General features: G+C 45.1%; 1 protein-coding gene across 2 annotated transcripts in view; it reads left to right on the top strand.

The window, feature by feature from the left end:
* inpp5kb (inositol polyphosphate-5-phosphatase Kb) overlaps window positions 1–12,964 on the top strand; it is an 87,547-nt gene that overhangs the window by 40,927 nt on the left and 33,656 nt on the right. Inside the window, exons 1-4 of one of the 2 annotated variants that reach the window (XM_041851515.2) lie at window positions 2,899–3,728; window positions 4,000–4,104; window positions 4,211–4,319; window positions 8,771–8,887. In XM_041851515.2, the coding sequence (XP_041707449.1) occupies window positions 3,469–3,728; window positions 4,000–4,104; window positions 4,211–4,319; window positions 8,771–8,887 (591 nt within the window). In that variant the 5' untranslated portion in view covers window positions 2,899–3,468. Of the gene's footprint in view, window positions 1–2,898; window positions 3,729–3,999; window positions 4,105–4,210; window positions 4,320–8,770; window positions 8,888–12,964 lie in introns of those variants that run through there. The other variant, XM_041851516.2, reaches the window with a different exon arrangement.

The raw sequence follows: 12,964 nt of genomic DNA, 5'->3' as shown, positions 1-12,964 counted from the left end.
CCTATCCCAGAGACTCTATTCGCTATCCCAGAGACTATATTCCCTATCCCAGAGACTCTATTCCCTATCCCAGAGACTATATTCCCTATCCCAGAGACTCTATTCCCTATCCCATAGACTATATTCCCTATCCCAGAGACTCTATTCCCTATCCCAGAGACTCTATTCCCTATCCCAGAGACTCTATTCCCTATCCCAGAGACTATATTCCCTATCCCAGAGACTCTGTTCCCTATCCCAGAGACTCTATTCCCTATCCCAGAGACTATATTCCCTATCCCAGAGACTCTGTTCCCTATCCCAGAGACTCTATTCCCTATCCCAGAGACTCTATTCCCTATCCCAGAGACTCTGTTCCCTATCCCAGAGACTCTATTCCCTATCCCAGAGACTATATTCCCTATCCCAGAGACTCTGTTCCCTATCCCAGAGACTCTATTCCCTATCCCAGAGACTCTATTCCCTATCCCAGAGACTCTATTCCCTATCCCAGAGACTCTATTCCCTATCCCAGAGACTATATTCCATACCCAGGCTTACACCCTTTCATGCAGACATCTCTACCACAGGACGTTCTCTAACAGGACTAATAAATTATTTGGATTTAATTAAATACGGACAAAGGATCTGTGCAATACACCAGGATAGATTTAAACAGCTCAACTATATGGATGTTAGATATGTGTAACGTCAGCTCAACACGTTGTGTGTTTCTAAATCTAGGGAGATATTTGAGATTGTTGACCGTTGATTGCTGAGTGTTAACGCAGCCTTGGGGCTTTAGATCAATTGGATTAAAATAAATAATTGTATTTAAAAAACAACAACATACAGTAAACCACAGTTGTAGCAGAGGCTTAGTCATTTCCCCACCGCAGCTTTAAATACCTGATCTTTCACCTGGATCACTGGTCTAAAGAGTTCTATTGTGAACTCTCTCTTTTCATTTCCCATCTCTCTTCATGTCTGTCGTTCTCTCTCTCACTCGCTCTCTCGCGCTCTCTTTTTTATATTATATTTATACAATACCTTTTTGGAAAGTATTCAGACCCCTTGACTTTTTCTACATTTTGTTATGGTTACAGCCTTATTCTAAAATGGATTAAATTGTTTTTTTCCCCCCTCATCAATAGCCCATAATGACAAAGTAAAAACAGGTTTTGGGAAATGTGTGCGTACAGTGCATTCGGAAAGCATTCAGACCCCTTCACTTTTTCCACATTCGTTACAGCCTTATTCTAAAATAGATTAAATTGTTTTTTTCCCCTCAATCTATACACAATACCCCATAATGACAAAGTGAAGTTTATCAAACAGAAAAAACAGAAATATTACATTTACATAAGTATTCAGACCCTTTACTCAGTACTTTGTTGAAGCGCCTTTGGCAGCGATTACAGCCTCGAGTCTTCTTGGGTATGACGCTACAAGCTTGGCACACCTGTATTTGGGGAGTTTCTCCCATTCTTCTCTGCAGATCCTCTCAAGCTCTGTCAGGTTGGATGAGGAGCGTCGCTGCACAGCTATTTTCAGGTCTCTCCAGAGATGTTAGATCGGGTTCAAGTCTGGGCTCTGGCTGGGCCACTCAAGGACATTCAGAGACTTGTCCCAAACCCACTCCTGCGTTGTCTTTGCTGTGTGCTTAGTGTCGTTGTCCTGTTGGAAGGTGAACCTTCGCCCCAGTCTGAGGTCCTGAGCGCTCTGGAGCAGGTTTTTATCAAGGATCTCTCTGTACTTTGCTCCGTTCATCTTTGCCTCGATCCTGACTAGTCTCTCAGTCCCTGCTGCTGAAAAACATCCCCACAGCATGATGCTTCCACCACCATGCTTCACTGTAGGGATGGTGCCAGGTTTCCTCCAGACGTGATGCTTGGCATTCAGGCCAAAGAGTTCAATCAGATAATCTTGCCTTTTGGCAAACTCCAAGCGGGCTGTCATGTGCCTTTTACTGAGGAGTGGCTTCCGTCTGGTCACTCTACCATAAAGGCCAGATAGTTGTCCTTCTGGAAGGTTCTCCCATCTCCACAATGACCCAACACACCTCCAGGCTGTGTAAGGGCTATTTGACCAAGAAGGAGAGTGATGGAGTGCTGCATCAGATGACCTGGCCTCCACAATCCCCCGACCTCAACCCAATTGAGATGGTTTGGGATGAGTCGGACGGCAGAGTGAAGGAAAAGCAGCCAACAAGTGCTCAGCATATGTGGGAACTCCTTCAAGACTGTTGGAAAAGCATTCCAGGTGAAGCTGGTTGAGAGAATGCCAAGAGTGTGCAAAGATGTTATCAAGTCAAAGGGTGGCTATTTGAAGAATCTCAAATATAAAATATATTTTGATTTGTTTAACACTTTTTTGGTTACTACATGACTCCATATGTGTTATTTCATAGTTTTAATGTCTTCACTATTATTCTACAATGTAGAAAATAGTAGAAATAAAGAAAAACCCTTGAATGAGTAGGTGTGTTCAAAACTTTTGACTGGGACTGTATGCAAATAAGATATTTCTGTTTCTTATTTTTTTATACATTTGCAAACATTTCTAAAAACCTGTTTTCTCTTTGTCATTATAGGGTATAGGCACTGTATATATTTTTTACAATAATCAAAAAACATGAATCTCTCTCTCTCTCTTAGTAGTAACAGTTGTCAGTGTTATAGAGTAAAGCCAACATATTAAACCTCTTACAGTGTGTGACGCCACTCTAGTGTTGCCCAAGTCCTGAAACAATACCCTCTGTGATTGGGGATCACACACACACACACACACACACACACACACACACACACACACACACACACACACACACACACACACACACACCTTATCACGTGGCTCTCCCCTCTCCTAATCTCACACTTTCTCTTCATCACTCTTTCGCCTGCGTCCCCAAAACTCTGTCGCTCTCAGTCTGTCACTGCCGGTCACTCAGGCCAGCCAACCAGACACACACAGACAGGGAGTACAGGAAACACAGAGGACGGGACAGGACAGAGGACAGGACATACAGAGGACAGGACAGAGGACGGGACAGAGGACAGGACATAAAGGCTGTGCAGTTAATTCTGGAACAAGGCCAACTGTTCTGAGGGAGGATCTCCTGGATCTACTGAAAGACAACCCAGATTAGATCATCTCAGAAGATTCGAACCATCCAACTGAGACTGACAGTTTACTGCCAGGAGGAATCCACTAGCAAGCCAATCAACAAGAAGCAGAGAATCACAGACTGGGTTCTGTGAACGATCCAAAGAGGACCTGAAGAGAAAGACGCTGGTCTGAGTGGACCAATCAGAGAAGAGCAAGGAATCTAAACAATCTATCAGAGCTGATTATCCCTCCGCTGGAAGACTTTTCTCTTCCCTTCTTTCTCTTGTTCTGCAGACTGTATCCCTCCATCTCACCAACCAACCTCTCTGCCTGCTATCGCTCGGAGAGAGAGAAACACACTTACAGTCAGATCTAGCTATGTCTGAGTCAATGAAAATGGCGATGGATGCACTGTGTGTCTCTGACGGGGTTGGGTCGGGGGTCGGGGGTCGTGTGAGGTCAGACAGCACCTCGTCCCAGGGGTCAAAGGGCAGACTGCTGCTCCGACAGCGGCTGTCCCAGCTGCTGAACTGTGTAGAGGACCTGAGCTCTGATGATGAGGCTAACGAGGAAGTGTCCCGCACTCTGGATGAAGCCTTTCAGCTCTGTGGACGCATCAGCCCCCGAGACACCTTCAGGTTCACACAGACACGCACACACCCAGAGGGAAGCACACACACACACACACCCAGAGGGAAGCACACACATACACACACCCAGAGGGAAGCACACACATACACACCCAGAGAGAGAGAGAGACACACACACCAAGTACCTTAGTAGTTTTAAGTATCAAGGCTGGGTTCTAAGGCTGTGTTCTAAAGCTGGGTTCTGCAAATAACCTTTCTTCTGAAAATACACAGTTTGTTTATTATTTCTCTCTCTCTACTTCTTGCTTGTTTCTGATAGGCTGCACATGGTCACATGGAATGTGGCGACAGCAGAGCCTCCTGGTGATGTCACTTCCTTGCTGCAGCTGGAAGCCCAGCCCGCCACAGACCTCTACGTGATTGGGTGAGATCATGTCTGCTGGACAGCTATTCGATGTTGACTGTAAAATCTGTCTGTTTACTTGTATATAAGTGTATGTTTTATTAAAGTGTGTGTGTGTGTGTGTCAGTCTTCAGGAGGTGAATGCAGCTCCTCTGCGGTTTCTGTCAGACCTGCTGGTAGAAGACTCCTGGAGCCACCTTCTGATGAACACACTGGCCCATAGAGGCTACATCAAGGTAGTGTGTGTGTGTGTGTGTGTGTGTGTGTGTGTGTGTGTGTGTGTGTGTGTGTGTGTGTGTGTGTGTGTGTGTGTGTGTGTGTGTGTGTGTGTGTGTGTGTGTGTGTGTGTGTGAGAGAGAGCTGCACCAGTAAGTTGTGAGAAAACAATAGGAGGAATAAGTTGGTTCATTCATTCCGGTCCTGTTGCAGGTTGAGAAGACACACACAGGGCCCGTTGTCTCTGTCTAGTATTTATATAACAGGTCAGATCAGGGCCCGTTGTCTCTGTCTAGTATTTATGTAACAGGTCAGATCAGGACCCGTTGTCTCTGTCTAGTATTTATATAACAGGTCAGATCAGGGGCGTTGTCTCTGTCTAGTATTTATGTAACAGGTCAGAACAGGGCCCGTTGTCTCTGTCTAGTATTTATGTAACAGGTCAGATCAGGGCCCGTTGTCTCTGTCTAGTATTTATGTAACAGGTCAGATCAGGGCCCGTTGTCTCTGTCTAGTATTTATGTAACAGGTCAGATCAGGGCCCGTTGTCTCTGTCTAGTATTTATGTAACAGGTCAGATCAGGGCCCGTTGTCTCTTTCTAGTATTTATGTAACAGGTCAGATCAGTGCCCGTTGTCTCTGTCTAGTATTTATGTAACAGGTCAGATCAGGGCCCGTTGTCTCTGTCTAGTATTTATGTAACAGGTCAGATCAGGGCCCGTTGTCTCTGTCTAGAATTTATGTAACAGGTCAGATCAGGGCCCGTTGTCTCTGTCTAGTATTTATGTAACAGGTCAGATCAGGGCCCGTTGTCTCTGTCTAGTATTTATGTAACAGGTCAGATCAGGGCCCGTTGTCTCTATCTAGTATTTATGTAACAGGTCAGATCAGGGCCCGTTGTCTCTGTCTAGTATTTATGTAACAGGTCAGATCAGGACCCGTTGTCTCTGTCTAGTATTTATGTAACAGGTCAGATCAGGGCCCGTTGTCTCTGTCTAGTATTTATGTAACAGGTCAGATCAGGGCCCGTTGTCTCTGTCTAGTATTTATGTAACAGGTCAGATCAGGGCCCATTGTCTCTGTCTAGTATTTATATAACAGGTCAGATCAGGGGCGTTGTCTCTGTCTAGTATTTATGTAACAGGTCAGATCAGGGCCCGTTGTCTCTGTCTAGTATTTATATAACAGGTCAGATCAGGGGCGTTGTCTCTGTCTAGTATTTATGTAACAGGTCAGAACAGGGCCCGTTGTCTCTGTCTAGTATTTATGTAACAGGTCAGATCAGGGCCCGTTGTCTCTGTCTAGTATTTATGTAACAGGTCAGATCAGGGCCCGTTGTCTCTGTCTAGTATTTATGTAACAGGTCAGATCAGGGCCCATTGTCTCTGTCTAGTATTTATGTAACAGGTCAGATCAGGGCCCGTTGTCTCTGTCTAGTATTTATGTAACAGGTCAGATCAGTGCCCGTTGTCTCTGTCTAGTATTTATGTAACAGGTCAGATCAGGGCCCGTTGTCTCTGTCTAGTATTTATGTAACAGGTCAGATCAGGGCCCGTTGTCTCTGTCTAGAATTTATGTAACAGGTCAGATCAGGGCCCGTTGTCTCTGTCTAGTATTTATGTAACAGGTCAGATCAGGGCCCGTTGTCTCTGTCTAGTATTTATGTAACAGGTCAGATCAGGGCCCGTTGTCTCTATCTAGTATTTATGTAACAGGTCAGATCAGGGCCCGTTGTCTCTGTCTAGTATTTATGTAACAGGTCAGATCAGGACCCGTTGTCTCTGTCTAGTATTTATGTAACAGGTCAGATCAGGGCCCGTTGTCTCTGTCTAGTATTTATGTAACAGGTCAGATCAGGGCCCGTTGTCTCTGTCTAGTATTTATGTAACAGGTCAGATCAGGGCCCATTGTCTCTGTCTAGTATTTATATAACAGGTCAGATCAGGGCGTTGTCTCTGTCTAGTATTTATGTAACAGGTCAGATCAGGGCCCGTTGTCTCTGTCTAGTATTTATATAACAGGTCAGATCAGGGCGTTGTCTCTGTCTAGTATTTATGTAACAGGTCAGAACAGGGCCCGTTGTCTCTGTCTAGTATTTATGTAACAGGTCAGATCAGGGCCCGTTGTCTCTGTCTAGTATTTATGTAACAGGTCAGATCAGGGCCCGTTGTCTCTGTCTAGTATTTATGTAACAGGTCAGATCAGGGCCCATTGTCTCTGTCTAGTATTTATGTAACAGGTCAGATCAGGGCCCGTTGTCTCTGTCTAGTATTTATGTAACAGGTCAGATCAGTGCCCGTTGTCTCTGTCTAGTATTTATGTAACAGGTCAGATCAGGGCCCGTTGTCTCTGTCTAGTATTTATGTAACAGGTCAGATCAGGGCCCGTTGTCTCTGTCTAGAATTTATGTAACAGGTCAGATCAGGGCCCGTTGTCTCTGTCTAGTATTTATGTAACAGGTCAGATCAGGGCCCGTTGTCTCTGTCTAGTATTTATGTAACAGGTCAGATCAGGGCCCGTTGTCTCTATCTAGTATTTATGTAACAGGTCAGATCAGGGCCCGTTGTCTCTGTCTAGTATTTATGTAACAGGTCAGATCAGGACCCGTTGTCTCTGTCTAGTATTTATGTAACAGGTCAGATCAGGGCCCGTTGTCTCTGTCTAGTATTTATGTAACAGGTCAGATCAGGGCCCGTTGTCTCTGTCTAGTATTTATGTAACAGGTCAGATCAGGGCCCGTTGTCTCTGTCTAGTATTTATATAACAGGTCAGATCAGGGCCCGTTGTCTCTGTCTAGTATTTATGTAACAGGTCAGATCAGGGCCCGTTGTCTCTGTCTAGTATTTATGTAACAGGTCAGATCAGGGCCCGTTGTCTCTGTCTAGTATTTATATAACAGGTCAGATCAGGGTCCGTTGTCTCTGTCTAGTATTTATGTAACAGGTCAGATCAGGGCCCGTTGTCTCTGTCTAGTATTTATGTAACAGGCCAGATCAGTGCTCTTTGTCTCTGTCTAGTATTTATGTAACAGGTCAGATCAGTGCCTGCTGTCTCTGTCTAGTATTTATGTAACAGGTCAGATCAGGGCCCGTTGTCTCTGTGTAGTATTTATGTAACAGGTCAGATCAGGGCCTGTTGTCTCTGTCTAGTATTTATGTAACAGGTCAGATCAGGACCCGTTGTCTCTGTCTAGTATTTATGTAACAGGTCAGATCAGGACCCGTTGTCTCTGTCTAGTATTTATGTAACAGGTCAGATCAGGGCCCGTTGACTCTGTCTAGTATTTATGTAACAGGTCCGATCAGTGCCCGTTGTCTCTGTCTAGTATTTATGTAACAGGTCAGATCAGGGCCCGTTGTCTCTGTCTAGTATTTATGTAACAGGTCAGATCAGGACCCGTTGACTCTGTCTAGTATTTATGTAACAGGTCAGATCAGTGCTCTTTGTCTATGTCTAGTATTTATGTAACAGGTCAGATCAGGGCCCGTTGACTCTGTCTAGTATTTATGTAACAGGTCCGATCAGTGCCCGTTGTCTCTGTCTAGTATTTATGTAACAGGTCAGATCAGGGCCCGTTGTCTCTGTCTAGTATTTATGTAACAGGTCAGATCAGTGCCCGTTGTCTCTGTCTAGTATTTATGTAACAGGTCAGATCAGTGCCTGTTCTCTCTGTCTAGTATTTATGTAACAGGTCAGATCAGGACCCGTTGTCTCTGTCTAGTATTTATGTAACAGGTTAGATCAGTGCTCTTTATCTATGTCTAGTATTTATGTAACAGGTCAGATCAGTGCCTGTTCTCTCTGTCTAGTATTTATGTAACAGGTCAGATCAGGGCCCGTTGTCTCTGTCTAGTATTTATGTAACAGGTCAGATCAGTGCTCTTTGTCTCTGTCTAGTATTTATGTAACAGGTCAGATCAGTGCCTGTTGTCTCTGTCTAGTATTTATGTAACAGGTCAGATCAGGGCCTGTTGTCTCTGTCTAGTATTTATGTAACAGGTCAGATCAGTTTTCCGTTGTCTCTGTCTAGTATTTATGTAACAGGTCAGAACAGGGCTCGTTGTCTCTGTCTAGTATTTATGTAACAGGTCAGATCAGTTTCCCGTTGTCTCTGTCTAGTATTTATGTAACAGGTCAGATCAGGGCCTGTTGTTTCTGTCTATTATTTATGTAACAGGTCAGATCAGGGCCCGTTGTCTCTGTCTAGTATTTATGTAACAGGTCAGATCAGGGCTCGTTTTCTCTGTCTATTATTTCTGTAACAGATCAGATCAGGGCCCGTTTTCTCTGTCTATTATTTATGTAACAGGTCAGATCAGGGCCCGTTGTCACTATCTAGTATTTCTATAACAGGTCAGATCAGTTGTTTAATAATCACTACCTCCATTTTCTCTCTTTCTGTTTCCCCCCCTCTCTCCCTCTCCATCCCCCCCTTCTCTCTCTCTCTCACCCCTCTCTTTTCCCCTACAAGGTATCTTCAGTGAGGCTGCAGGGGCTGCTGTTGTTGGTCTTCTCTAAGCAGGTTCATGTCCCCTTCATCAGAGACATAGAGACTACCTACACACGGACCGGCATCTTCGGTTACTGGGTATGGACCTGATAGCTTTATTAACTCTATATGTGGGTTCGATTCCCACGGAGGGCCAGTATAAAAAAAATTAATAATGTATTCACTAACTGTAAGTCGCTCTGGATAAGAGCGTCTGCTAAATGACTAAAATGTAAATGTAAATGTATATACTGGGTATGGACCTGATAGCGTTATTAACTCTATATACTGGGATGGACCTGATAGCTTTATTAACTCTATATACTGGGGATGGACCTGATAGCTTTATTAACTCTATATACTGGGGATGGACCTGATAGCTTTATTAACTCTATATACTGGGTATGGACCTGATAGCTTTATTAACTCTATATATTGGGGATGGACCTGATAGCTTTATTAACTCTATATATTGGGGATGGACCTGATAGCTTTATTAACTCTATATACTGGGGATGGACCTGATAGCTTTATTAACTCTATATACTGGGGATGGACCTGATAGCTTTATTAACTCTATATACTGGGTATGGACCTGATAGCTTTATTAACTCTATATACTGGGTATGGACCTGATAGCTTTATTAACTCTATATACTGGGTATGGACCTGATAGCTTTATTAACTCTATATACTGGGTATGGACCTGATAGCTTTATTAACTCTATATGTGGGTTCGATTCCCACGGAGGGCCAGTATAAAAAAATGAATAATGTATTCACTAACTGTAAGTCGCTCTGGATAAGAGCGTCTGCTAAATGACTAAAATGTAAATGTAAATGTATATACTGGGTATGGACCTGATAGCGTTATTAACTCTATATACTGGGATGGACCTGATAGCTTTATTAACTCTATATACTGGGGATGGACCTGATAGCTTTATTAACTCTATATACTGGGATGGACCTGATAGCTTTATTAACTCTATATATTGGGGATGGACCTGATAGCTTTATTAACTCTATATACTGGGTATGGACCTGATAGCTTTATTAACTCTATATACTGGGGATGGACCTGATAGCTTTATTAACTCTATATACTGGGTATGGACCTGATAGCTTTATTAAATCTATATATTGGGTATGGACCTGATAGCTTTATTAACTCTACAGTGGGGAAAAAAAGTATTTAGTCAGCCACCAATTGTGCAAGTTCTCCCACTTAAAAAGATGAGAGAGGCCTGTAATTTTCATCATCGGTACACGTCAACTATGACAGACAAAATGAGAAAAAAAATTCCAGAAAATCACACTGTAGGATTTTTTATGAATTTATTTGCAAATTATGGTGGAAAATAAGTATTTGGTCAATAACAAAAGTTTCTCAATACTTTGTTATATACCCTTTGATGGCAATGACACAGGTCAAACGTTTTCTGTAAGTCTTCACAAGGTTTTCACACACTGTTGCTGGTATTTTGGCCCATTCCTCCATGCAGATCTCCTCTAGAGCAGTGATGTTTTGGGGGTTTCGCTGGGCAACACGGACTTTCAACTCCCTCCAAAGATTTTCTATGGGGTTGAGATCTGGAGACTGGCTAGGCCACTCCAGGACCTTGAAATGCTTCTTACGAAGCCACTCCTTCGTTGCCCGGGCGGTGTGTTTGGGATCATTGTCATGCTGAAAGACCCAGCCACGTTTCATCTTCAATGCCCTTGCTGATGGAAGGAGGTTTTCACTCAAAATGTCACGATACATGGCCCCATTCATTCTTTCCTTTACACGGATCAGTCGTCCTGGTCCCTTTGCAGAAAAACAGCCCCAAAGCATGATGTTTCCACCCCCATGCTTCACAGTAGGTATGGTTAGACACGGACGATCTGCTTGTGTGTTGATACGCTGGTGGTTGTTGTGGCTGAGTATTGGCGCTAAACCCTGCTGTTGGAGACCGGCATGCTAGCTGGCTGTGGCGTCTTATGACGAGGTGCCCGGACGTTTTTCACGGAATAATACTGCACCTAGTTAGCTAGCTGAATAAACTAGGTTAGTCTATTCCTAGAAAACATTGAACCGCTGTAGTTTACAACAATTATAGTTTCTGAGGTGGAAGTTGGGAGAGTTATATTTGGGAGTTGTGGTGAGGGAGGCCCCGCTCTCTCCTTTCTCAGATGTTTAGTTCATTTTATTCCGATCTCCTCTGCATTATTGTTGCCATCTGCTGCAGCCTGTCAACTATGCCTCTGCCTATCCCTGTTCTCTCCTCTCCGCACAGGCTACACAAACGCCTCACACCGCGTGGCTGCTGCCTCTCTAACCTGGTGGTCCCTGCACGCACGACCCACGTGGAGTTCCAGGTCTCAGGCAGCCTCTGGAACTGCCGTTCTGCTGCCAACAAGGCTGACTTCATCCCAGCCTATGCTAATCTCCAGTCCCTCGACTTCCTGGCGCTGACGGAAACATGGATTACCACTTAAAACACTGCTACTCCTACTGCTCTCTCCTCGTCTGACCATGTGTTCTCGCATACCCCGAGAGCATCTGGTCAGCGGGGTGGTGGCACAGGAATCCTCATCTCTCCCAAGTGGACATTCTCAATTTTTCCCCTGACCCATCTGTGTGTCTACTCATTTGAATTCAATGCTGTCACAGTCACTAGCCCATTTAAGCTTAATATCCTTGTCATCTATCGCCCTCCAGGTTCCCTTGGATAGTTCATCAATGAGCTTGATGCCTTGATAAGTTCCTTTCCTGAGGATGGCTCACCCCTCACAGTTCTGGGGGATTTCAACCTCCCTACGTCTACATTTGACTCATTTCTCTCTGCCTCCTTCTTTCCACTCCTCTCCTATTTTGACCTCACCCTCTCACCGTCCCCCCCCCTACTCACAAGGCAGGCAATACGCTTGACCTCATCTTTACTAGATGCTGTTCTTCTACTAATCTCACTGCAACTCCCCTCCAAGTCTGCGACCACTACTTTGTATCCTTTTCTCTCTCCCTCTCCTCCAACACTACTCACTCTGCCCCTACACAGATGGTAATGCGCCGTCGCAACCTTCGCTCTCTCTCTCCCGCTACTCTCTCCTCTTCCATCCTATCATCTCTTCCCTCTGCTCAATCCTTCTCCCTCCAATCTCCTGATTCTGCCTCCTCAACCCTCCTCTCCTCCCTTTCTGCATCCTTTGACTCTCTATGTCCCCTATCCTCCCGGCCGGCTCGGTCCTCCCCCTCCAGCTCCGTGGCTTGATGACTCATTGCGAGCTCACAGAACAGAGCTCCGGGCAGCTGAGCGGAAATGGAAGAAAACTAGACTCCCCTGCAGACCTGGCATCTTTTCACTCCCTCCTCTCTACATTTTCTTCATCTGTTTCTGCTGCTAAGGCCACTTTCTACCACTCTAAATTCCAAGCATCCGCCTCTAACCCCTAGGAAGCTCTTTTGCCACATTCTCCTCCCTGCTGAATCCCCCCTCCTCCTCTCTCTGTGGATGACTTCGTCAACCATTTTGAAAAGAAGGTTGACGACATCCGATCCTCGTTTGTTAAGTCAAATGACACTGCTGGTCCTGCTCACACTGCCCTACCCTATGCTTTGACTTCTTTCTCCCCTCTCTCTCCAGATAAAATCTTGCGACTTGTGACGGCAGGCCGCCCAACAACCTGCCCGCTTGACCCTATCCCCTCCTCTCTTCTCCAGACCATCTCCGGTGACCTTCTCCCTTACCTCACCTCGCTGATCAACTCATCCCTTGACCGCTGGCTATGTCCCTTCCGTCTTCAAGAGAGCGAGAGTTGCACCCCTTCTCAAAAAACCAACACTCGATCCCTCTGATGTCAACAACTACAGCCCAGTATCCCTTCTTTCTTTTCTCTCCAAAACTATTGAGCGTGCCGTCTTTAGCCAACTCTCTTGCTATCTCTCTCAGAATGACCTTCTTGATCCAAACCAGTCAGGTTTCAAGACTGGTCATTCAACTGAGACTGCTCTTCTCTGTGTCACAGAGGCTCTCCGCACTGCTAAAGCTAACTCTCTCTCCTCTGCTCTTGTCCTTCTAGACCTGTCTGCTGCCTTTGATACTGTGAACCATCAGATCCTCCTCTCCACCCTCTCCGAGCTGGGCATCTCCGGCGCAGCTCACTCTTGGATTGCGTCCTTACCTGACCGGTGCT

This window comes from Coregonus clupeaformis, chromosome 27, assembly GCF_020615455.1.
Source record: "Coregonus clupeaformis isolate EN_2021a chromosome 27, ASM2061545v1, whole genome shotgun sequence".
Lineage (NCBI taxonomy): Eukaryota > Metazoa > Chordata > Actinopteri > Salmoniformes > Salmonidae > Coregonus > Coregonus clupeaformis.
The sequence above is the reverse complement of the archived record's forward strand: the minus strand, read 5'-3'. Positions and strand labels throughout refer to the sequence as shown.